Below are 27,338 nucleotides of genomic sequence, written 5' to 3'. Positions count from 1 at the left end.
TAGTTTTCATCTAGTCCTAGTTTGTTGAGGGTGTTGAATTTTGTCAAGTACTTTTTCTGCATCAATTGAGATGGTCATGTGTTTTTTTCTTCCTTCATTCTGTTAATGTGACGTATTCACATTGAATAATTCACACTGAATTACTTTTGTGTGTTGAGTCAGTCATCTTTGCATTCTAAAATGAAATCCCAAATTGTTATGGTGTATAATCCTATCCTGCCAGATTTGCTTTGCTAGTGTTTTGCTGATGGTTTTGCACCAGTAGTGATAAAGGATATTGGTCTGTAGTTTTCTTGTTGTACCTGTCTGACTTTAGTATTAGGGCAATGCTGGTCTCATAGAATGAGTTAGGAAATATTCCCTCTTTTTCAATTTTATGGGAGAGTTTGAGGAGGATTGGTGTTAATTATTCTTTAAATATTTGGTAGAATTCTCTAGTGAAGCCATTTGGTCCAGGGCATTATGCTGGACAATATAATATAAATGTTAAGAAAGAAAAGGTTTGCCCTGGCTGGTTTGGCTCAGCAGTCAGAGGATCGGCCTGTGGTCCCGAGAGACCTGGGTTCGGTTCCTGCTAAGGGCGCGTACCTTAGTTGCAGTTTGTCCCCGGCCCTGGTTGGTTGTGCGGGTGGCAGCCACTCAGTGTGTCCCTTTCACATCGATGTTTCTCTCTCTCTTCCTTTCCCTCCCACTCTACCTGAACAAAAAATGGAAAAATGTCCTTGGGTGAGGACAAGAAAGAGAGAGAGAGAGAGAGAGAGAAAGAGAGAGAGAGAGAGAGAGAGAGAAAAGGAAGGAAGGAAGGAAGGAAGGAAGGAAGGAAGGAAGGAAGGAAGGAAGGAAGGAAGGAAGGAAGGAAGGAAAGGAAAGGAAAGGAAAGGAAAGGAAAGGAAAGGTAGGAAGGAAGGAAGGAAGGAAGGAAAGGTAAGGTTTTCCCTGGCCACTTTGGATCCGTGGTTAGAGCATTGGCCCACAGACTGAAGAGTCTCAGGTTTGATTCCAGTCAAGGGCACATACATCGGTTGTGGTTCGGCCCCCGGGCCCGGGTCGTACAGGAGGCAACCAATCAATGTGTCTTCTCTCCCTCCTTTTCCTTCCCTCTCTCCCTCCCACTCTAGTTGAAGATAAATGGAAAAATATCCTTGGGTGAGTATTTAAAAAGGAAAGAAAGAAAGAAAAGGTTTTAGGCCTGGCTCCAACACTTACTAAATGTACTTTAAAAACAAATTTTGATAACTTTGTTTCTGGAAATAAGGTATGGAATTTGTTTTTTCTTGCGAAGATGAAGTCTCTCCTGGTTCAAATGAGAAGGTTGTACATGATGACCTCTAATTCTCCTTCAGTTCTAAAGTTCTGTGGGTCTAGAACTTTAGAACTGAAAGATATGTTTTTTTGAAAAAAACAATAGCAAGTGAAATGTGATCATGTTAATCAATATCCAGAAATATTTCATAACTTTGTATCTTCAAACATCAGTTTCCACAAGTTTTTACCACACTAGATTTATTGAAGGATAAGTGTTTCTTTACTCTTTCTGCATTTTAATTTTTTTGTACCTCTTATTAAGCACCTGCTCTTTTGTTTTTGGTAAATAGGCTGCCTCTAAGAATCAGACTTCACTCTTGGGAGAGCCACCAAAAGAAATTCGGCTCAGTAAAAATCCATACTTGAACTTGGCAAGTGTGTTGCCCAGTGTGTGCTTATCATGTAAGTGAGAGCTCAGTATTAATATGTTGGAGTTTTATTGAATACTTTCCATAATGAGTTTTACTTCAATTGGTAACTTAAAGCAAATCATGCCTATTGATCAATTAAAGCCTAAATTATGACCCCAGTCTTTAAGATGAAAGAACAACTAAAATTAACACTTAAAATGCATTCTGGCTCAGTTGGTGTAGTTCAGTGTTTGAGCATGGTCTCATGCCCCAAGAGGTCACCGGTTCGATTCTCAGTCAGGACACATGCCCAGGTTGTGGGCCAAATCCCCAGTGGGGGGTGCATGCAGGAGGCAGCCAATCTATGTTCTCTCTCATCGATGTTTCTCTCTCTCTCTCTCCCTCTTCCTCTCTCTCTAAAACAGTGGTTTTCAACCTTCCTAATGCTGCATCCCTTTAATACAGTTCCTCATGTTGTGGTGACCCCCAACCATAAAATTATTTTTGTTGCTACTTTATAACTGTAATTTTGCTACTGTTATGTTAGGCAACCCCTGTGAAAGGGTCATGACCCACAGTTTGAGAACCACTGCTCTAAAATCAATAAAGAAAAAAATTTAAAAGCTATACATTCTCACATGTACATATTTGAATGTGTAAATGCATAAAGTAAACCTGGGAAAATAAATTCTAAACTGTCACCTCTGGGAAAAAGAATAGGATTTAATGAAAAGAGATGAAAGATTAATTTTGTTTTTAATGTGAATTCTGTTTATTTTATGAAGTATCCTCTTGCATCTAAACATTAATTTCTAATTTTTTAAAAGCTGAAAAAAATTTTAATATGCTTTTAGTATACTTACTATGTTTTTATCTGGTCCAGAAATCGCTAGTTACAGCAATTACATTAACAAGAACGGTTCATTCATATTTTGTATGCCTTGGTTTGGAGATTAGACATACGTTTTTTAAATGTTTCCACCAAAATTATTTATCCATAGGGCAAACTTTCATTTTCAGTTGTTTTAAACGAATAAGATAATATCATATACTATATATATTTCCCCCATGAATAATATATATATGCAAACTACATTTTGCATTTTATTTGAAAATATGTTGAATTAATGAGTTGTACTCTGTATATAATTTATAATAAAGCAATGTAACTAAAGTATATGATTGATTTTTGCCTTTAGCCCCTGCAAGTAAAACCACTCTCCAGAAGACTGGAATTGCAAGCAGCATTCTGGATGCGATGTCTCAGGGAAATGAATCTCAGCACACATTAGAAAAGTGCATTGCTTATTCGCAGCCTTTCGGTGATTATGCACAGGTAAATGAGTCTCAGGTTTTGATGATATATGGAAAAATTGGTTCAACTATACATTGAATTCACTGAACATGAAATTGTGATTCCTGTAATTTCATATGAAATTAAAATTGCACACTGATCTACACAGTATTTCTTCCTCACCATTTGGGATTTTAGGACACATTCAAGAGATTGGGAAGTATCATTTTGTACGATTTACCTACACTAGTGGTTGGAAAACTACAGACCACATTCAGCCCACTACTTGTTTAGTAAATAGTTTTATTGGGATACGGCTGGGGTTCATTCATTTACGTCTTGTCTGTGGCGCTGTGGTGCTACAGCAGCAGAGTCGAGTAAGTCCTGGCTCAGAGACTACCTGGCTGCAGGATTCAATATTTACAGTATAGCTCTTTACAGAAAAACTCTGCTGACCTCCAATTTTCACCAGTGTAGACCTGAGTGAGAAACCCAAGAAAATGCCTGTTCTTCACCACTGCTCTTTTATGTGGAAACATGATGCTAGTTACAGGCACTATTCTAACTTTTAAACCAAACAGTCAACAACTTGGAAAGTAGTATATTCATAAGATGTACCGTGCCACTAACCTCCTTATGTCAGTTTTGCTTTGCTCTGTTTCCTTCAGCTTTTTCTCGGTGGCTTAAGCTGAGAGAATATGTCACATGATGATGTAATCCTGAGAGCTGTATGATGCACGATTCCCATTCCTTCTTATTTCCCAGAGTAGTCCGCCTCTCAGCTGTCCTGGCTGGGGGCAGTGCTTCCCTTTGGTTCCTTGGAGCCACTGTGTTGTGTCTCACGTGTCTCTAATACACTTAGAAAAGAAAACCAAGGTGAGTTCGTTTAGGACAGCTGATGCCTGAGTATGCTTTTATGATAGGGAACTAGAAACACAGGTCAGACAGACTGTAGAAATGGTGCAGCTGGATTTTAGCAAAATATATAATAGGGTCTCTTGTATACCTGTGGAAAAGAGGGAGAAATCTGGGTTGGAAAATGATGCAATTAGGTGGCAACATACTTATGTTTAAGGAACAGTAATGTTGAATTGATACAATCTGGAAGGCATTCTCTTATGTTTCATAAAACTACATTTTTGTTCCCTCATTAGTTCAAATTTTAAGTAATGACTTAGACAAGGACATTGTTTATATTTCCAGGTGACAAAAGCCAAGGAAATTATCAGGGATGCATAAAATCTTTTATGAATAGTTTACAGTTGTTAAAATTAGAGACAACTTGAATTTCCAACAATTTATAAGACTGAGTGAACCAATTATGTCATATTTATACCAGGAACTACAGTGCAAATATTAAAAATTATATAATACAGTATATAAACACAGGGTAAAATGGTTTTCTTTCTTTCTTTTTTTTTGGTTAATCCTCACCTGATATTTTTTCTGTTAAATTTCAGAGACAGTGGAAGGGAGTGCGGGGGTGGGGGAGAGAAAGAAACATCGATGTGAGAGACACATTAATTGGTTGCGTTCCACACACACTCCAACCAAGGCTGGGGATCGAACCTACAACCCAGGTTTGAGCCCTTGACCCAGGAATCGAACCTGTGACCCTTTGGTGTGTGAACTGATGCTCTAAACACTAAACCACACTGACCAGGGCCACATGGTAAAATGTTTTATAAACTATTGTTAATTTTTTTTTTTTGCTCAGATAGAGTGGGAGGGAGAGAGGAGGAGGAGAGAGAGAGAGAGAGAGAGAGAAAAAGGAGAGAGAAACATCGACGTGAAAGAGACACATCGACTGGCTGCCACCCGCACGACCAACCAGGGCCAGGGACAAACTGCAACCGAGGTACGGGCCTTTAGCGGGAACTGAACCCAGGTCTCTCTGGACCGCAGGCCAACGCTCTAACCGCTGAGTCAAATCGGCTAGAGCTAAACTATTGTTAATTTTTAAATTTTATAAAATATAGTCCTGTACAATTGTTTTTGTTTCTTTACAAGGAACAAAATTTATTTTTGTTAACAGGGCCGGGGCCGGGGACGGACTGCAACTGACGTATGTGCCCTTGGCTGAAATCAAACCTGTGACTCTTTGGTCCGCAGGCTAACGCTGTAACCACTGATCCAAACTGGCCAGGGCATTATTCTAAAATTTAATGTACGATTTAAGTTTTTTGTTTTTTTTTAATATATTTATTTATTTATTTTTAATCTTTATTGTTGAATGTAGAATGTATTACAGATGTTCCACATTTTTCCCCCATTGACCCCCTCCTCCCCACTCCCGCCCCCCTCTCACCTTTTCCCACACTATTGTCCGTGTCCATTGGTTATGCATATAAGTTCTTTGGTTTATTTCTTCCCACCCCCCCCAACCCCTTTCCCTTTGAGGTTTGTCAGTCTAGCAATGAATTTGTACTTCTTAATCCCTTCACCATTTTCACCCATTCCCCCAACCCCCCTCCCAACTGGCAACCAACAAAATGTTCTCTGTATCTATGAGAATGTTTCTGTTCTACCTGTTCATTTTGTTTGTAGATTCCATTGTCGATACATATGTATTCATTGCCATTTTGTTTGTTCATATTTTTTATCTTTTTCTTCAAAAGACCCTTCATCATTTCATATAATAATGGTTTGGTGGTGATGAACTCCTTTAACTTTTTCTTGTCTGGGAAAGTCTTTATATGGCCATCGATTCTAAATGACAGCTTTGCAGGATAGAGTAATCTTGGTTGTAGGTTCTTGCTTTTCATCACTCTGAATATTTCTTGCCACTCCCTTCTGGCCTGCAAAGTTTCTTTTGAGAAATCAGCTGACAGCCTTATGGGAACTCCCTTGTAGGTAACTAGCTGCCTTTCTCTTGCTGCTTTTAAGATTCTCTGTCTTGAACCTTTTGCATTTTGATGATGATGTGTCTTGGTGTGGGCCTCTTGGGGTTCATCTTGTTTGGGACTCTCTGTGCTTCCTGGACTTGTATATCTGTTTCCTTCACCAAGTTAGGAAAGTTTTCTGCCATTATTGTTTCAAACAGGTTTTCGATTTCTTGTTCTCTCTCTTCTCCTTCCGGCACCCCCAAGATGCGAATGTTGGCACGCTTGAAGTTGTCCCAGAGGCTCCTTACACTGTCCTCATTTTGTTGGGTTCCTTTTTCTTTTTGCTGTTCTGATTGGGCGTTTTTTTTGCTTCCTTATAGTCCAAATCAATGGTTTGCTTCTTGGATTTACGTACTCTACTATTGAATCTTTGTAAATTATTTTTTATTTCAGTTAAAGTCTTTGTTTCTAACTGTGCATCAATCATTTCTGACTGGTCCATTTTTATGATCTTGAGGCCCTCACTGAGTTCATTGAGCATCCTTATAAGCAGTATTTTGAACTCAACATCTGTTAGGTTGCTTATCTCCATTTCACTTAGTTCTTTTCTTGGGGTTTTGTTCTGTTCTTTCATTTGAGACCTGTTTATTTGTCTCCTCATTTTGGCTGCCTCCCTGTGTTTGTTTCTGTGTATTACTTAACAAGCGGTATGGGACTAGCTGAGACCAGATGCTGCTTGTTTGAAAGAATTTAGGAAAACCTGAAGCAGGATCCAAGACAGGCCAATCCTATGGTTAAGCAAGTGGCAACAGCTTGGGTGGGCCTGAAAGTTGGGTGGGGCGGGGCCTCAGGGAGTCAGCAGGGCGGGGCTACCAGTGTGAGCCAGGTTGCTGGAGTCCCAGGTATGGGGACTGTCTGCTGCCCCGGGGAAGGGCTCACCAAAGGAACAAAGGCCTCTGACAGCACGTTTGTCCCGGAGAAAGCCCCCTCTCCAGCCCTCGCTCCAGTGCCAAACAGCTCAGTTCTTCCCTGTATGTCCCTGGTGCCCCTCGAGCTGCCTCCCCTCTGAGCTTAGAGGGAGAGAGTCCGATAAGTCCGTGCGCGGGCCCTTTAAGGAGCTGCCTGGGGCTCCAGCCGCTTCAGCCTCCCTGAGCCTCAGTTCCCGCTGGTTTTTCCAGCCAGAAGTTATGGGGATTCTCTTCCTGGCACTGGAACCCTGAGCGTGGCACCTGGTGTGGGACGGGGACCCCTCAGTCCTCAGGAAGGACCTTCCCAGCCGAGGTGTCCTCCTGATTTTTATCCGCCACATGTGGGTGTGGGACCAGCCCGTCTGCCTCCGCCCCTCCTACCAGTCTCGATGCAGCTTCTTTAATTCCGTAGTTGTAGGACTTCCATTCAGCTTGATTTCAGGCAGTTTTGAATGATGGTTGTTCTGTAGTTTAGTTGTAACTTGGATGTGGTTGTGGGAGGACGCGATACCGCCTTTACCTACACCGCCATCTTGACCGGAAGTCCGATTTAACTTTTAAAAGTTATTTTTTTGTACCTTTTATTTCACTTTTGAAATTGCTCTCTTACCTTCCGTTTTATTAGATTACTGTGGCTTTCGAATACACCATATTCACAGAAAGACACTTTGCCGTTTACACGTGGAGAAATTTGTGATAAAGATGCCTCTGCGTTGCCAGCCTTCTCCCTGCCTCTGACTTGCTTGCGCAGAGCCTCTGGGGAGGGTCCCCCCGGGCTCAGAGTTCCCTCGGGCAGTCCTTCCTCTTCTTGTTCATAAACTGAGATTTGTTCTTTCTCCCTTGTGTTCTTTCATACTCATAAAGTGAAGTTAGTTAAATGTTAGTTATGGATTAAAGTAACTAGTAAAAGGTGGCCATGCTTTAGGAATTCCTTCTATTTCCATTGCTGTAATGCAGGAAGAGCTCTAAGGGAAAGAAACCAACAATTTTGTTTTGTTTTTCAACTTGCTACATGCTTTGCAATGAAAGCATTAAGTCTTTCTAATAATCCTGAGAAGTTTAAATGACCGCCTGCCTCCGCAATACAAGGGATATATCACCTTTCCCAGTTCGTGCAGTTAGTAAGTGATTTCTCTGATTCCAAAGTCCACATTATTTTCAGTATACCATGGAAAAGTTTCTTCAGACATGGAAGTAGTGTTCCATAGCACATGTTCGGTTGGTTAGTTGATTGTTTTGTACTGGCATCTGTGCATAAAGGATTAGGAGAGACAGCTCTCTCAAGATATAGATAGATATAATAATCCCTATTTCCACTAAAGCCATCACACTTAAAAAACCTAATTGGCGCCCAGCCAGTGAGGCTCAGTCGTTGAGCGTCGACCCATGCACCCAGAGGTCCCCGGTTCGATTCCCAGTCAGGGCACATGCCCAGGTTGTGGGCCTGATCCTCAATGGGGGGCATGCAGGGGGCGGCCAATCAGTGTTCTCTTTGATTGATGTTTCTCTCTCTCTCTTCTTCTCCCTTCCTCTCTAAACATCAATAAAGAAAAAATTTTTAAAAAATAATTCTAATTAGCCCTGGCCGGTTTGGCTCAGTGGTTAGAGCATCCGCCTGCGGTCCGGAGAGACCCGGGTTCGGTTCCCGCTACGGGCATGTACCTGGGTTGCAGTTTGTCCCTGGCCCTGGTTGGGTCGTACGGGTGGCAGCCACGCGATGTGTCCCTTTCACATCGATGTTTCCCCCTCTCTCTCTCTTCCTCTCTCTCCCTCCCACTCTATCTGTGCAAAAAATGGAAAAATGGCCCTGGCCAGTTTGGCTCAGCGGTTAGAACGTCGGACTGTGGTCCAGAGAGACCCGGGTTCGGTTCCCGCTGAGGGCACGTACTTCGGTTGCAGTTTGTCCCCGGCCCTGGTTGGTCGTGCGGGTGGCAGCCACTCGATGTGTCCCTTCACATCGATGTTTCTCACTCTCTCTCCCTTCCTCTCTCTCCCTCCCACTCTATCTGTACAAAAAATGGAAAAATATCCTCGGGTGAGGATAAAAAAATAAAAAAAATAAATAAAAAAAAATGGAAAAATGTCCTCGGGTGAGGATTAAAAAATAATAATAATAATAATAATCCTAATTGGCATTGCAGTATTGGTGAAGTTGTTTGTGTCAGATTATTCCTCTTTCAGATAACATATGAAATTGTATTAAATATGATAGAAAACAGCTGTAGGTAGCTCTTGAGAGTGGCCCAAAGCAGGCAGAAGCAGAAAGCAGGCAGGCCCTGAAAGAGGGAAAGGCACTGAGGTCTGGGTCTCTGTGGCGCTTTGCCGCCCCGCCCCAGTGTGCGCAGGAAGGGGCAGCCGCGCCCGCTGACGGAGCGGAGCAGCCTGCAGGCCTGTCAGCAAGGCTGGGAAGTAAGGGGGTTGCACACGAAGGGGCCTCAGAATCTCTATGTATACTTGGCCCAAGTACACTTGCCTGGCTTCTGAACTGTATTTGTGTGAGGGGGACTCCAGGGGGCCTGGTGGGAGACAACAGCTGGAAAGCTGGCGAACCGAGAAGAGAGAAACCCCTCCCCAGCACAGAGGAGACCTTTGCAGTTTGAGTTCAGAAAAGTTAACTCCTTCCTACAACAAAAATCAAGTCTTCAGAGGAAGATAATACATTCCATCGTCTTGACAATGTATCATCTATAATGTCCAGTAAAAATCATTAGATAACTGAGGGAGCAAGAAAATGTGACCTGCCATTCAGAGGAAAGGACCCCGAGATGACCCAGATGTTGGTCTTACCGGTCTTATCTGAAAGAACTATTATAAATATGTTCAAGAACTGAAAGGAAAGTAGGGTCAAAATGAACAGATAGGAAATTTCAGGAAGAAATATAGTCTAAAAAAGAAATACCGAAACTCTAGAATTGAAACATACAGTATCTGAAAAAAATACACTGGATGGGTTTAGAAGATTGGAGAAAGCAAGGGGGGAATGTTCAATTAACACAGCAAAGCAAAAGAAGTAATTCATTCTGAAGAACAGAAAGAGGTTGAAAGCCAGTGAACAGATCCTCAGGAATCAGAGGGACCGTATCAAGAAGCTAAAATAAGTGTAATTGGAGTCTCAGGAGGAGAGGAGAAAGAAGAATGGGGTGTAAACTATTTGAAAAAATAAAATAAAAAATCCCAAATTTGGTAAAAAACAAACAAAAAAACCTACAGATCTAACAGGCTCAGAGACCTCCTCTGCAAAGCAGGATACAGAAAAACACAATTTTATGTAGGCACATTAGTTAATATGCTGAAAACCAAAGTTATAATGAGATTATCATGAAAGCAACCACAGAAAAAGAGCACACACGATCTGGAGCTCGAGTTTCTCGGCCGTGACACTGTGGACATCCGGGGCTGGGCACTTCTGCTGTGGCAGGGCTGTCTTGTTCTCTGTTGGATGTTGACCAGCGTTCTTGTCCTCTGCCCAGTAGATTGCCCCCCACTGAGAACCACTTGTTAAAACAACCGATTAATGTGGGTAAATAAAAAAAAAACAACCAATATATTTTCTCCTCTTTAAAATGTATTTAAAAGCAACATTATAACATTATATTGTGGGGTTTGTAATGTATGTAGATATAACATATTTACAGTACAAAGGACAGAATGGGGTGAATGAAATCGTGTGTGGGGGGGATTATTGCATTAGAACAATATTAACCCTAAGTAGACTGTGATAAACTATGGAATACATATTGTAATCCAGAGAGTAGTCATTAAAATTGAAAAGAAGTATAGCTAAAATGTCAGTAGTTTTATTATGATGGAATTTTAAGAGCATTTGATTAAGCCAAAAGTGTCAGGAAGGAAAAAATTAGGATGAATAGAAAATAAATATCTAAGTGGTAAACCTCGATTGAATGATAATACTAGTTAAATAAAAATGGACTGTATGCTCTAATTAAAACAGGTTGTCAGAACAAGGCAAGATTGTTATCACTTCTAGTCAACATTTTACTAGAGGTTTTAGTGCAACAAAGGTTTTTGTTTTTTTTATCCTCACCCGAGGACATTTTTCCATTTTTTATTCAGACAGAGCGGGAGGGAGAGAGAGGAAGAGAGAGAGAGAGAGAAACATCGACCTGAAAGGGACACATCGAGTGGCTGCCACCTGCACAACCAACCAGGGCCGGGGACAAACTGCAACCAAGGTATGTGCCCTTAGCGGAAACCGAACCCAGGTCTCTCCAGACTGCAGGCCAACGCTCTAACCGCTGAACCAAACCGGTCAGGGCCAAAGGTTTATTTATTTATTTATTTTTTATTTAAAAAAAATTTTTTTTTATCCTCACCCAAGGACATTTTTCCATCTTTTGTTCGGGTAGAGGGGGAGGGAGAGAGAGGAACAGAGAGAGAGAGAAACATCGACGTGAAAGGGACACATCGAGTGGCTGCCACCCACACGACCAACCAGGGCCAGGGACAAACTGCAACCGAGGCACGCGCCCCCAGCGGGAACCGAACCCGGGTCCCTCTGGACCGCAGGCCGATGCTCCAACCGCTGAGCCAAACCGGCCAGGGCCAAAGGTTTTTTTTAAAGGTATAAAATAGGAAGGGAAAAGTAAAAATGTCTTTTTTTGCATATGACATGCATTCTTTACATTAAAAAACTCTAAGAATCTAAACAAACAATAAAACTAATAAGTGAATTTTGCAAAGTCACAGGATAGAAGGACAATATGGAAAAAATGAATTTTATTTCTCTATACAGTACTAGCAACAAAAAATTGGAAAATAAAGGTGTTTTTTTAAATTTCAATTTATAATAGTACCAAACATGAAATACATAGTAATAAATTAATAGAAGATTTGTAAAAACTCAAAATAAAAACTATGAAACATTGCTAAGAGAAATAAAAGAAGATGGCTGTGAATGGAGAGTTATTTCATGTTCATAGATTGGAAAACTTGATATTGGTGTGATATCACTTCTCCCAAAATTGATTTATAGGTTCAGTGTAATCTTAACCAATCTCTCTCAGCAATCTTTTTTTCTTAAGTAGAAATTGACAAGCTGGTTTTTAAAATTATATTGAAATGCTAAGGAGCTACACTACCCAAAACAGTCTTATAAAAGAACAAGGTTGGCCCTGGCCAGTTTGGCTCAGTGGTTAGAACATCTGCCTGTGGTCCAGAGAGACCCGGGTTCGGTTCCCGCTAAGGGCATGTACCTTGGTTGCAGTTTGTCCCCGGCCCTGGTTGTGCGGGTGGCAGCCACTCGATGTGTTCCTTTCACGTCAATGTTTCTCTCTCTCTCTCTCTCTCTCTCTCCCCCACCCCCCCCAACTCTATCTGAACAAAAAAATGGAAAAATGTCCTTGGGTGAGGATTAAAAATAAATAAATAAATAAAAGAACAAGGTTGGAGGACTTTCTCTACCTAAATTCAAGACTTACTGTAAAGTTTTAGTAATGAAGACCATGCATTGACATAATGATCAGGCAACTATTCCAGTAGAACAGAGACTAAAAATAGACCCATAATTAAAATGCCAAACCAACTTAATAGGGAAAGAATAGAAATGTTAGAACAACTGATTATCCATTTTAGAAAATATAAACCCTGACTCTTGCCTCGTACATTACTTTAAAGTTACTTTGTGATCTATTGTGGCAGCTACCAGAGGGGGCCAGGAAGGGGTTAGAGCTCATTCTCATGCCTCATTCTCAGAGACCTGTCATTATTTGACCTGTCTACTGTGTCCTGGAAGACCCCAGTTGCCACACTGTTTTTATTTGTCCTGACTTAGAGCTTACCCAATGCAGAAAGCTTTTAACCCAGGAAAGATTGATGAAAACATTTAGATGAAATTGTTTAACTTTGTGGCTGCCTGAGGCAGTAGATATCATTTGGGACAAAGAATAGGCTAACCAAAAAGCTTTACAGGAAAAGCAGGGATTTAGATGCTCACAGGGGCTTTGGAAAACTGAGATATTCCTGGGACTCTTACAAGCCCATGTACATGTGTAGGACTACATATGCTTGGAAAGGACCATAAAGCTAAGGCAAAGTTGTCAGCTGTCTGGCTGAGTTGTGAAGGCATGACTCAATACACACACACAGCCCCTCAACAAAGTCTAAGAGCTTTATTGGTTCCAGTTGTTAAAGGAGATCTTTCCAATCACTGGCCACTAAGCTAACAGTACAGTCTTCAGTGACTACACACAACAAAGAAAACAGACTTTATATAATTAGTTTAGAAAAGTCACTAAAAAACAACAACAAAGAGCAATCTGATTTCCTCAGTTGCCATGTAATATTATTTTAAATGGCCAGTTTCAACAAGAAATCATGAGGCATGCAAGAAAAAAGTAAGAATGTATAGCTCATACCCAGAAAGAACAATTGAGAGAAACTGTCCCTAAGGAAGTCCAAACATTGGACTTACTAGACAAAGACTTAAGTCACCCATTTTAAATGTGTTCAAAGAATGAAAGGAAACCTCATATAAGGAGCTAAATGAAAATATGAGAACAGTGTCTCACAAAATAGAGAATTTCAACAAGGAGGCATTATTTAAAAAGGATCAAATAGAAATTCTGGATTTGAAAAGTGTAGTAGCTGAAATGAAAAATTCTCCAGAGCACAGCAACAGATTTGAACAGGTGGAAGAAGGAATCAGCATGTTTGGGAAATAAGTCCATTGAAACCATCCAGTCTGAGGAATAGATAAAGAATAAAGAAAAATGGCCCTGGCCAGTTTTGCTCAGTGGTTAGAGAGTCGGCCTGCGGTCCAGAGAGACCTGGGTTCAGTTCCTGCTAAGGGTACGTACCTTGGTTGCGGTTTGTCCCCAGCCCCGGTTGGAGTCGTGTGGGAGGCAGCCACTCAATGTGTCCCTTTCACATCAATGTTTCTCTCTCTCTCTCTCCCCCCCTCCCCTCTCTTCCCCTCTCTCCTCCCCTCTCTCCCTCCCACTCTACCTGAACAAAAATGGAAAAATGTCCTCGGGAGAGGATAAAAAATAAAAAAGAATAAAGAAAAATGAATAATAACAAGTGTTGGTGTGGATATGGAGAAATTGTTACCCTCATATGTTATTGAGGGAAATATAAAATGGTGTGCTGCTTAGCAAAACAGGCAGTCACTAAGAATGTTAAATGAAGAGTTATCATATGAGCTAGGTATATTTCCAAGAGAATTGAAATATATGTCTGTATACAAACTTGTATGTGAATTTTTATAGCAGCATTATTCATAATAGTCAAAAAGGGAAACAACCCAAGTGTTCATTAACTGATGAATGAATGAACAAAATATGGCATACCCATAAATGGAATATTATCCAGCCATAAAAGGAATTGGAGTTCAGATCCTTGTCACAACATGGATGAGCCTTGAAAACATTATGCTAAGCAAGCCAGACACAAAAGTTCATATATCATAATTCCATTTATATGGAATGTCTAGAATGCACAAATCTACAGAGAAAGTAAACAGACAGTGGTTACTTGGAACCAGGGGAATTGAGAGTTGTGGAGTGACTACTAACAAGTACAGGATGTCTCTTTGAGGAGATGAAAATGCTCTGAAATTAGACGGGTGATGGTTGCACAACTCTGTCAAATATTGGACTCTGATTTAAAAAAAAAACCCTTAACTGTGCTGAAGGTAGTAGCATTTTTATTCAATGTTTTAGAGATCCTAAAAGCATCTATTGGTAAGCAAACAAGTTAAATCATTTATTTCAAATCTAGTTATAATTAGAAACAAATTTAAAATGGCCACCCCTCCACTTTCTCTAGTTGATTATAATTCATGACAATTGCCATTGAGCTTCTGTTATTTTCTTAAAAACTATATTTCTTAAATATTTGAACTGTTATTGAAAAAACTTAAATCAGAAATAGATGTACTTTAAAATTTGTAATGCATGCTCTAGAGTGGTAATATAGCATTATATAATTCTGTTAGTTTGAACGTACTAATGGAGTTTGAGATAGAGATAAATAGGTACATCTGTGTCAGATAGTTGGGAGAAGCTCACATGTAAGGGTCTTTGAGCTAATTTATTGAATATTTTTTAAACCTAAATCCAACATCTAATTTTAGTCTGTCAGAAACATTCCCCTTCCTTTTACTAACTAGGTGAAATAAGCCAAAATTTCTCTTAAGCAACTTTTCATTTTGACTTAGTCATTAGTTTTGAATGTGTAGCAGTGATTTTCAATCTTTTTCATCTCGTGGCATACATAAACTAATTACTAAAATTCTGCGGCACACCAAAAAATACACTTTTTGCTGATCTGACAAAAAAAAGGTGTAATTTTTATTCATTCACACTAGGCAACTATTGTGTCGGTGGTTGTTTTTTATTCGGCATCTAAGGGAAAAGAGGTCAGTGCCCCTGACCAGAGCGTCAAGTACTGCATGTTTTACAAATCATTGTGGCACACCGGTTGAAAATGGCTTTTGTAAAGAATAACATAAGAATTATCTCAGCTGTTTCATGACTGTTTACACTGTGGGTTTTTTGTTTTGATTTGTTTTCATTTAACCCTGTTCATACTGGGTTGCAGTCGGCTATGCTGTACATGAGGGGAATTCTATTCACCTGCCGGCTGTAATCTTGTGTTGCTCTTGGTCAACAAGGCATCTGTCCTGCCAGGAAGCTGATTGCCTTCTCTGGTGAATCAACAGAACATGGGATGAGGGAAGAAGAGGAAACAAACACAAGGCATGCATGATGCTTAGTCCTTTTATATGGAGCCTAATTCTGCCATCTAGTGGGAAAATAATAGTGAGCCTTGCCAATAACATTTTTGTGTGGACTGATAGATCCCAATCTTGTGACGAACACTTAACTATATAAAATACTTTTTAAAACCTAAACCCACTTTAAATAATAATTATGAAACCACAGATTATTTTTATATTAATCCTAGACAACTTGGAAAGAAAGCATTTTTTTAAAAATGGTTTTTGCTAAAAACTAATTAAGGAAAGCGGACCTTTGAAATTTATTTTAACTTACCCTCATTACTTTTTTTATTTCTAGAAACATTTTGTGTTCACCACCAAGTTTAATTTTTTTTTTTATCCTCACCCATTTATCTTTGCATTTATCTTCAGAGAGAGAGAAAGAGAGAGAGAAAGAAAGAGAGAGAGAGAAACATCGATGTGATAGAGACACATCGAGTGGCCGCCACCCACACGAGCCCAACCGGGCCCAGGAACAAACCACAACCAAGGTACGTGCCCTTAGGGGGAACCAAACCCAGGACTTTCTGGACTGCTGGCCAGTGCTCTAACTGCTGAGCCAAACCGGCCAGGGTTCAAGTTTAATTTTTTAATTAAATGTATTGGAGTGACATTGGTTAATAGGATCATATAGCTTTCAAGTGTACATTTATTTCTGTGATACGTGATCTGTGTATTGCATTGTGTGCCCACCGCCCAAAGTCAAATCATCTTCCATCACCATATATTTGGCCACCTCTACCCTTTACCACCCCTCCACCCCCTTCCCTCCGGTAACCACCACACTGCTGTCTATGTCTGTGTCCATGAGTATCAGTTTTACAGCTAACATGTGAGTGAAATCATATGGTTCTTAGCTTTTCATGACTGACTTATTTCTCTTAGCATAATATTTTCCAAGTCCATCCATGTTATCGCAAATGGCATTATTCATCTTTTCCTATGGCTGAGTAGTATTTCATGTTATATATGTACCAAGTCTTATTTATCCACTCATCTATCAGAGGACACATTGGTTGTCTCCATGTGTTGGCCCTTGCAAATAATGTAGCAATGAATCTAGGGGTGCATGTGTCTTTGTGAATACATGCTTTTGAGTTTTTTGGGTAGATACCCAGAAAATGTCCTTATTACTTTAAGATCTTTTGTTTATAAACCAATCTTTTAATTGTTGAAAATTAATATAAAAAAAAGAATAGTATGCAGTATAAATATGAAGACAGTTTTGCTACCCTGACATGTTAGTCTAATTTTTCAAAGAATTTTAATGTTGTGTTTGATTTTTTAAAAAGTGCTTATGAAACATACTTAAATCTAAGATATATGATTTGTACAGCTTGGTACACTGAAACTAGTGAGGTGATGATTAAATTTTACTTTTTTGGAATGTGGTATAATGTCTTTTAGTTAATTCAAAGTTAAGACTTAACATTACTCGTATGAAGAAAGGCAGGTTATGTACCTGAGAGGCAAAAATTAATGAAAATTGAAAACACCTGTGTGTATGTATGGAAGAGAAATTTATTAATATCACAAAATGAAGCATGCTGATTTAAAAACATTTTTAACAATGGGAAAATAATATTTAAGTAAGAGTTTAGAAATGAACTGTGCTTAATACTGCAGAAAAGATAAGTTAATTTATATTTCTCTTGCTGTGAAGTCCAAAAGCTGGACTTGAAACCCTGAGGAAGGGATAGTAAGGGTTTGATTGAGATTCTAGGACTAGTGGAGTCATTCTTTCTAGGTTTTCCATCAAATCTAACTCCACTAAAGAGACCAAACTCAGAAAAGGTAACATGGGGCTAAAGATAAAGGTGAGACTGAAGAGTCCTCAATAGACGCAGAATTTTCTGAAAACGAATTTGATTTTGTATTTAGATGGCTACATGCTAACTGGTTATCTTCCTTTCAGAAGAGCGTTAATGATAAATATCTTGAATGTGGACTGATGGCGGATGAGCCTGATCAAATTCACTATCAAGATTAACATATTCCCAAGGGAGCTTCCTGAGGGATATTTACAATTTTCCTTTCTTGAATCCTTATGAGAGCTTTTAAAACTAATCTTCAGTTCAATTATTATTTTTTTTATCCTCACCCGAGGACATTTTTTTGTTTTTTTGTTCAGATAGAGTGGGAGGGAGGGGGAGAAAGAGAGAGAGAAACATCAACGTGAAAGGGACACACTGAGTGGCTGCCACCCGCACAACCCAACCAGGGCCGGGGACAAACTGCAACCGAGGTACATGCCCTTAGCAGGAACCAAACCTGGGTCTCTCTGGACCGCAGGCTGATGCTCTAACCGCTGAGCAACCGGCCAGGTCTCAGTTCAATTATTGAAATGAGCTTAAATACTGAGCTTAAAACATTGTAAGTATTAAACTTCGGCAGTCAAGAAATGAAATTGTGACATTCTTTTTCTATATTTACGTGGAAATAAAGTCTACATGAAGATAAAAAGATTTAATAAAAAATATAATTTTTAAATTCAAAAATAGAATATCAAACTACATACAGAATGGATTTCATAGTAAATGTGTGCAAAAGATTAGATTTAAAAAAAAATAAAACAGGTTAGAATAATGAAAAGAACACTCAACTGGGAAACACTGGATCGGATTGAGAGTTCTAACACTGAATAGCCTTGTGATTTTAGCCAAGTTACAAGTCTTCTGAGCTTTTGTTTTCTCATTTATTCAATGGAGATAATAATTCCTTCTCTTCTTGCTGCACAGGGCTGATGTCAATGATGCAATATAGGATAGCATCATAATTACATTTTATCCATTTCTACCTCACATGTGCTACGGTTTAGCCATTTTGTCTGTCTGATTTCCACCTGAAAATTAGATCTGCCAAGTCGGAGTATTGTAGTTCCTCTCAATGTCTGTCTTTTTTTTTCAGTCACTCTAAAGCAGCGGTTTTCAACCTGTGGGTCACGGCCCCTTTGGGGGTCCAACAACCCTTCACAGGGGCCGCCTAAGACCATCTGAAGACACATATTTCCGAGACACCGCTCCTCTATCCGTCTCCAGGCCTGTCTGTGCATTTATGCTTTTTAAACAGTGGTTCTCAACCTTCCTGATGCCGCGACCCTTTGATACAGTTCCCCATGTTGCACGTGGGCAGATCTGCACGTGGGCGGACGCGCCTGGGGACTCTCCCATTGCCACATTTTTTATGGAGCCACTTATCAATCTTTCCAAATTCCAAGACCAAACATACCATTTCCTGTTTATAATCCTCAGCCTGACACTCCAGCCCCTCCGTGATGGAGGCCAGCTTGCCTTTCCAGTCCGATTTGCTGTTACTCCACTGTGCGCCCTGCTTCCCTGCCATCTGCCTTTGCTCAGATGTTTTCTCTCTCCTGGGAGGGTCATGCCCCGTTTCCTGTGTCCATATCTGACCTCACCTCCTGATCTTAACTCATCCGTGAAGCCTTTGTCCGTATCTCTCTAACCCTGGTCTCCCATGTTCCCTTCTCCGAAAAAGCTTTAGCATTTCAGCTCCGCGTCCCTTTTGCATGGTGACATTCTCCTTAGAGAATTACGGTTTGTGCTTTTCTTACTTCCCCTCCTGGACACAAGCTCTTGGAGGGCACGGTTCAAGTTTTGTTCATCTAGACAACCCCGTAGCACACAGCCGTGTCCTTGACACTTGGTCGGTGGAGGAATGGAAGTCTGTACCCTGCAAATGTGAAACAGAGGAAACCTACTTGCTGGCTTTATACTTCTTGCCCTCCTAGGGGGTTTTATTTTCTCTTTTTTGTTGTTCTTTGATTAGATTTATGTCTCCCAGAATACTGAAATTTATTTCAAATATCTTAGTGACCTATTTTAATTTCTCATTTAACCCAACAGTCTTTGCAGTAAAGGTTAGATATCTCTGATAGAGTTTATCAGAAGAACTATCTTCCTCCCAATGTCATCAGGGCTATAATGACATCCATTTTCATTTTCTCTTCTTACTAATACTTTCCTGTGCTGCTTTGGTGAAGATTTTTGTTGATCTCATACATCTCCATTGGTTCTTGCTGAGCATGGCATACACAGTTGGAACATCCTTTGAACGAAAGCATCTAATAAATTTCTTAACTGGTTTCTGAGGATAAAAACGGTACAGAAAAAGGCAAATTCAGGTTGTTGCTTTGCTTTACACTAAGATGTGAAACGCGGGTAACTAAAGAGCAAGAAGAATGAGGGAAGGGAGTTAAGTGTGAGATCTCTGGATCCCAGAGTAAGGTATTTCTTGTTTCTCTCCCCCTTACTTTTGATAAACCAATTAGACTATAAAACATGTAGCTTTTCAAAATTAAGTTAGTTTAATGGACTGATCATTTATTAGAGGAAGAAAGCTAATAAGAAAAAGACTTCTTTATACCTGGAATGAAGGATCTGACAGTATTGGAGTTACGGTCCGACACGCGGTGAGATCACCAGACAAGCCGTGGGGAAGGCGGCGGGGTGGGGGTGGGGAGGGGAAGGCGGGGGGAAGGCAGCTGGAGAGGATAATGAAGAGGCTTGAGAGTGGGGGAGAGGATTTAGCGCAAAGAGCCCCAGCCAGGCAGGTAAGCACACATTTTTGTGGCAGACAGCTTTTCTCAAGGGTGGAATCTCTCCGTTTTTTAATTGAGATATAATTGACATGTAACATTCTATTAGTGTCAGGTGATACGAGATAATGATATTTGTAAAGATTACAAAATGATCACAATATATTTAGTTATCATCCACCACCATACAGTTACAAAGGTTTTCCTTGTGATGAAAACTTCTAATATTTAATATATTATTAATTATAGTCATCATGCTGTACATTACATTTCCAGGGCTTATAACTGGGAATTTGTACATTTGACCACCATTATGCACCCCCACCCCCCTGCCACCTCTGGTGACCACCAGTATGTTCTCTGTGTCTATGAGCTTGGTTTACTTTGTCTTTTAGATCCCATGTATGAGTGAGATCCTGCAGACCTTGTCTTTGTGTGACTTATTTTACTTAGCATAATGTCTTCAGTTCATTCAGGTTGTCACAAATGGCAAGATTTCATTTCTTATGTCAGAATTTTATACACATTTTTATCTTAAAATATTTTTAATTGACTTTTTAGAGAGAGAAAGGAAGATGGAAACATCAATGTGAGAGAAACATTGATCGGCTGCCTCCTGTGTGCCCCCTAGAGGGGATTAAGCCTGCAACCAGGACATGTGCCCTCAACTGGGAATTGAGCCCAGACCCTCAGTCCATGGGACAATGCTCAATCCACTGAGCCACCCCGGCTGGGCTATATCACATTTTAAAATCCATTCATCCATGGAGAGCCACTTCATTGTCTTCCCTATTATACATAATGCTGTGTTGAACATGGGAGGTCATGTATCTTTTTGACCTAACGTTTTTGTTTCCTCTGGACAAATACCAAGAAGTGGAACTGCAGGATCATATGCTGACTTTATTTTTAATTCTTTGAGAAACCTCATACTGTTTTCCATTGTGGCTGCACCAATTGACACTTCTAATAGTGCACCAAGTTTCCCTTTTCTACACACCCTCCCAATACTTTCTTCCTATCTTTTTTATAATAACCATTCTAACAGATATGAGGTGATATTTCACTGGAGTTTAGATTTGCATTTTCCTGATGATTAGTGATGTTGAAAACCTTTTCATGTATCTGTTGGTCATTTGTACATCTTCTACCCATTTTATACCATCAGATTTTGTTTTTATGCTATTGAATTGTTTGATATATATTTTTTGGACATTAACCCCGTATCAAATACATGATTTGCAAATATTTCCTCCTATTTGGTAGGTTACCTTTGCATTTTGTTGATCATTTCTTTTGCTGTGCAGAAGCTGTTTAGTTTGACTTAGTCCCACTTGTTTATTTTTGCTTTTATTGCCTTTACTTTCGGTGTTAAATCCAAAAAAGCATTGCCAAAACATCTGTCTAGGAGCTTACTGCCTATGTTTTTCTCTAGGAGTTTTATGGTTTCAGGTCTTGTGTTCAAATATTTAATACATTTTGAGTTAATGTTGATATATGCTGTAAGATGGGGGTCAGTTTCCTTCTTTTGCATGTGGCTGTTCAGTTTTCCCAGCACCATTTATTAAAGAGATGATCTTTACCCACTGAACATTTTTGGCTCCTTTATCATAAACTATTTGACCATTTATGTGTGGACTTATTTCTGGCCTTTCTATTCTGACCTGTTGATCTACGTGTCTTTTTTTTTTCTTTTTCTTTTTTAATACCATACTGTTTTGATTACTATAGCTTTGTAATGTAGCTTGAAATCAGGATGTGGGATGCCTCCAGATGTGTTGGTTTCTCAAGATCGCTTTGGCTACCTGGAGTCTTTTGTAGTTCCATACAAATTTTAGGATTATTTGTTCTATTTCTGTGAAAAATGCCTTCAGAATTTGACAGGGATTGCATTCAATCTGTAGAATACTTTGGATAGCATGGACATTTTAACAATATTAATTCTTCCAATCCATGAGCACAGAATATCTTTTCATTTATTTGTATCTTCTTCAGTTTATTTCATCAATGTCTTACACTTTTCAGTGTACAGATCTTTCACCTTAAATTTATTCCTTTTTATTCTTGATGGTATATAGTAAATGAGATTTTCTTTCTGATAGTCATTATTAATTTTCTTAATTTTTCTTTCTGATAGTCATTATTAATGTATAGAAAAGTAACTGGCCCTGGCCGGTTTGGCTCAGCGGTTAGAGCATCTGCCTGCAGTCCGGAGAGACCCGGGTTCAGTTCCCGCTAAGGGCATGTATCTCGGTTGCAGTTTGTCCCAGGCCCTGGTTGGTCGTGTGGGTGGCAGCCACTCGATGTGTCCCTTTCACATCGATGTTTCTCTCTCTCTCTCTCTCTCTCTCTCTCTCTCCCTCTCCCTCTCCCTCTCTCTCCCTCACACTGTATCTGTACAAAAAATGGAAAAATGTCCTCAGGTGAGGATGAAAAAAAAAAAAAAATAGAAAAGTAACTGATTTTTGTATATTGATTTAGTATAACTTTACTGAAATCATTTATTAGTTTTTAGGTTTTTTTGGTAGAGTCTTTTTTTGGTAGGGTTTTCTTTATATAGCATGTCATCTACAAATAGTGACACTTTTACTTCTTCCTCTCCTATTTGGATGCCTTTTGTTTTCCTTGCTTAACTGCTCCGGCTCGGGCTTCCAAAGCTATGTTGAGTCCAAGTGGTAAAAGTGTGCATCCTAGTCTTGTTCCTAATCTTCGAAGAAAAGCTTTCAGCTTTTCACTGTTGATGTTATCTGTGGGCTCACCAAATACGTCCTGTATTGTGTTAAAGACATTCCCTTTATATCCACTTTGTTGAGAATTTTTAATCATGAAAGGATGAATTTTTTTTAAATGCTTTTTCTGCATCTACTGAGATCATGATTTTCTTTCTTCATTTTATCAATGGGGTGTATCACATTGATTGATTAGTGAATGTTGAACAATTCTTGTACCCCTGGAGTAAATCCTATGTGATCATGGTGTATTATCCTTTTAATGTATTATTGAATTCAGTTCGCTGATTGTTTTGTTGAGGACTTCTGCATCTATGTTCATCAAGGATATTTGCCTGTAATTTTTCCTTGTAATGTCCTTGTCTGGTTTTGGTACAAGAGTAATGCTGGTCTCATAAAATGAGTTTTGAAGTGTTGATGCTTCATTTATTTTTTGGAAGACTTTTAGAAGGATTGGTATCAATTCTTCTTTAAATGTTTGGTAGAATTTTTCAGTGAAATAATCTGGTCCTGGACGTTTGTTTGTTGGGAGATTTTAATTACTGATTCAGTCTGTTCATATTGTCTCTCTATGAGTCAGTCTTGGTAGGTTGTGTGTTTCTAGGAATTGATCCCTTTCTTCTAGGTTGTGCATTTTGTTGGCATATAATTGTTCATGGTAGTCTGTTATGATCCTTTGTATTTCTTTTGTATCATTTGTAACATGTTTAATTTCTGGTTTTATTTGAGTCCTGTCTTTTTTTTCTTGATGAGTCTAGCTAAAGGTTTGTCTATTTTATCTTCTCAAAAAACCAGCTTAGTTTCATTAATCTTTTCTATTGTCTTTTTAGTTATTTCTGCTCTGATCTTTATTTTCTTCCTTCTACTAATATCAGGCTTTGTTTGTTTTTTGTTTTTGTTTTTCCTATCATTCCCTAAAGTATAAAGTTAGGTTCTTTATGTGAGATTTTTTTCCCCCTCACCCAAGGATATTTGTCCTTTTTTTTTTTTTCCCCCAGATGGAATGGGAGGGAAGGAAGGAGATAGACAGAGAGAAACATCAATGTGTCTGAAAAACACATCTCTTGGTTGCCTCCCAGAAGACCCTGACCAGGGCCAGGGATCAAACCTGCAACCAATGTATGTACCCTTGACTGGGAATTGAACCTTCAGTCTGTGGGCTGACACTCTTAACCACTGAGCCAAACCAACCAGGACTATTTCTTGTTTCCTAATGTGAGAGTTTATTACTGCGATATTACCTTTTATTTTATTTACTTTTTAAATCCTCACCCAAGAATATGTTTTTTAAATTGATTTTAGAGAGGGAGGGAGAGAAAAATCAGTGAGAGAGGAAGACATTGATTGGATGCCTCTTGTACATGCCCTGATCAGAAATCGAACCCACAACCTTTTGGTATATGAAACAGTGCTCCAACCGAGCCACCCGACTGGGGCTGAACTTACCTTTTGGAACTGCTTCTGTGTCTCGTAAGTTTTGGTATATTGTATTTCCATTTTCATTTGTCACAAAGTATTTTTAAAATATTCTTTGTTTTGTTTTTGACCCATTTGTTGTTCAGGAGCATGTTGTTTCTCTTCATCCATCTGTGAATTTTCAGTTTTCTTCTTGTAATTGTTTTCTGTCTTCATACCATTGTGGTCAGAAAAGATGCTTGATATGATTTGTCTTCCTAAATGTATTGAGACTTGTTTTGTGGTCTAACATATGCCTTGTCCTGGAAAATGTTCCAAATGAAATTGAGAATGTGTACTAGGTTGCTTTGGAGTGGAATGTTCTGTATATGTCTGTCAGGACCATCTGGTTTTAATGGTAGCTTAAGGCCCATTTCCTTTTTTATTTTCAATCTGGATGATCTATTCAGAAATGAAACATGGGTGTTCAAGTTCCCTGCTATAATTGTTTACTATTTCCCCCTTTAGGTCTGTTAATGTTTTTTTGCCTTATGTATTTAGACATTCCTATGTTGGATGCATAAATATTTACACATGTTAAAACCGCTTGTTGTGTTGATTTATATTATGGCCTTCTATGTCTCTTATTTTAATTATCTTAAAGTCTGTTTTGTCTGACATATGTATAGTTCCCTCAGTTTTCTTTCGGTTTCCATTTGCCTGGAATACTTTTCCATCCCTTCACTTTCAGTCTGTGTGTCCTAACATTGAAAGTGAGTCTTTTTTTATGTAGACCTATGTAGATGGGCCCTATCTTTTAATCCACTCAGCCACTCTGCCTTTTAGTTGACAGCTTAATCCATTTACATATAAAGTAATTATTGATACATATGTACATATTGCCATTTTAACTTGCTGCTTTTAAGGTTCTCTCCTGTCTTTAATGTTTGAGCATTTAATGATAATGTGTCTTAGTGTGGGTCTCTTTGGATTCATCTTGTTTGGTATTCCCTAGGCTTTTCTGGATCTGGATGTCTATTTCTTTTTCCAGGTCAAGGAAGTTTTCAACCATTAATTCTTTGAAAAATCTTTCTGCCTCTTTTTCTCTTTCCCTTTTGTGCCCCCTTTTATGTATACATTGTTAATTTGATGGTATCCTATAAGTTCCTTAAGCTATCTTCCCTCTTTTTTATTCTTTCTTTCTTTACAACTCTAATTGGAGAAATTCCACTGACCTGCTTCAATTTGCATGGCCCTTTCTTCTGATTGATCTAGTCTGTCAAACCCATGATGAATTTTTCAGTTAATTCTTCAGTTCTGTAATTTCTATTTGGCACTTTTAAAATATTTTCTATCTGTTGAAATTCTTTGTTCGTGCTTTAATCTCCTGATCTCACTGAGCATTTTTTTCATTGTTATCTTAAACTCTTTACCAGCCTCTCTTTCATTAAGTTTTGTTTCTGGATATTTGTCTTGTTCTTTTGTTTGGAACATAGTCCTTTCTTTATTTCCCTTGACTGTCTGTTGGTTTCTATGCATTAGCTGTGACAGCCCCCTCTCCCAGTCTTAACAGAATGGTCTGGTATAGGAGATGAACCTTGTCAGTCATCTATGCCTGAGCTCCTAGGTGTCTCTCAAATTTTGTGATTGTCTAAGCCTCCTTAGTGGCTCTCAGTATTTAGGGTTTGCTGAGACCAATTTGTGAACCAAAGAGGAGGGTCTCCGCATCTAGATGCAGGCTGATTAGAACCTGGCCTCTCAGGCAGCAGCTGGGAAAAATATGTAGTTAAATTTCTTCAAGAGAGAAATGTCAATGCACATTTTTTGCCTGCTCTCTGTGCTGGGCCCAGGTGTTTAACCATGGGGTAAGGGTAAGGGTAATGTTACTCCTGTGCCCATTAGAAATTGTTACAGTCCTGTCCAACCAGTGTGGCTCAGTGGATTAAGCATTGCCCCATGGACTGAGACGTCCCACTTCAATTCCCGGTCAGGGCACGTGCCTGGGTTACAGGCTCGATCCCCAGTACGGGGTGTGCAGGAGGCAGCCTCCTGGGTGTACAACCTCCTTCCACAGAGATACCAGTGACTTGGAGTGGCCTGGAAGATGTGTCCTCCAGCTTCCCTGGTTTCTGGAGAAAACTACAGCTAGTCCTAGGCCTGCTACATTAGATGCCTGGCCCTTAGCAGCTTTTAAGGTATAGAAAAATAAACCTGTTTCAAGGAAAGACTTGGGAGATGAGTCTGCCTGGTCTTCCTGCATTGAGTCTTAAGAGTATATCCACAGTGACCATTTTATACACCAGTTAAGAATTGCTTCTTTGTTTGCTAAAGTCTTATGGATCTCATAGACACCTGCTGGCTTTGAGCCAGGTGTTTTGGAAGCTCATCACTCCAGTGGGAGCCTTAAAAGTTGAGGCACTAGATATAAAATCCAAACACTTCACTCCTCAACCCTCAGTTGTATGGTACTGTGCTGGGGTTTATGGCAAGTGTATCTCAACCTTTCCTACCCATTTCTATGTGGCCGTTTTCTCTTTGTCCAATGTGTAGAAACAGTTCAACTACTTTCTGGATCTCTTTCAGAGGGAACTGCTCCATCGCAGCTGGACATCTGGGGAGTCCATGGAAGGAGGGCACTCAGTAGCCCCCTATGTTGGTCAGCTCTTCTGTATCCCGCTCTTTAACATGAATGAGAACTTTTTCTACCAGGGGTTATGACAGACTCATCATCTGTCCCCTCTGAAGTTAACCCCCATTTTTAAAATTGTGACCGTTATAATTTAAATTGTAATGTGAGAAGGCTCTTCTACACTGCTGGTTTTCATTATGAGCCACTACTACATTCTTGTATATTAAGTTCTATAATTCTGCTTCAATAAGATTGTCACATGTAGTATTTGTAAATCTAAGGAATTAGGAGCTCACAGGGTTGTGCCTCCACAGTCTGATTACTAGTGAAGAACATTTTGGCACTTCTTACTCAAACACATCCAGATCGGAATCTCCGTGATGGAGCCTGGAAATCTGCATTTAACGATTTCTAGACGGATTTAAATTCACATTGCTCTCTAGAATTCATCATTGTTATTTTCATTGACATCTTTTGACAGTTTTTACACCTACTAGTTTATTCTCTTGCTACTTTTCTTTTTACTGGGTGAACTTAACATCTAATAT

The 27,338-nt window shown here is 39.5% G+C and overlaps 1 protein-coding gene across 2 annotated transcripts in view; it reads left to right on the top strand.

Moving 5' to 3' along the window:
- RAVER2 (ribonucleoprotein, PTB binding 2) overlaps positions 1-27,338 on the top strand; it is a 78,859-nt gene that overhangs the window by 50,311 nt on the left and 1,210 nt on the right. For both annotated transcript variants that reach the window (XM_036255282.1, XM_036255283.1), the window contains exons 10-11: positions 1,596-1,707; positions 2,855-2,991. In XM_036255282.1, coding sequence (XP_036111175.1) covers positions 1,596-1,707; positions 2,855-2,991 — 249 coding nt within the window. The remainder of the gene's footprint in view (positions 1-1,595; positions 1,708-2,854; positions 2,992-27,338) is intronic.

The sequence above is a fragment of the Molossus molossus genome, unplaced genomic scaffold (assembly GCF_014108415.1).
Source record: "Molossus molossus isolate mMolMol1 unplaced genomic scaffold, mMolMol1.p scaffold_m16_p_12, whole genome shotgun sequence".
In the NCBI taxonomy this organism is placed as follows: Eukaryota; Metazoa; Chordata; class Mammalia; order Chiroptera; family Molossidae; genus Molossus; species Molossus molossus.
The sequence above is the reverse complement of the archived record's forward strand: the minus strand, read 5'-3'. Positions and strand labels throughout refer to the sequence as shown.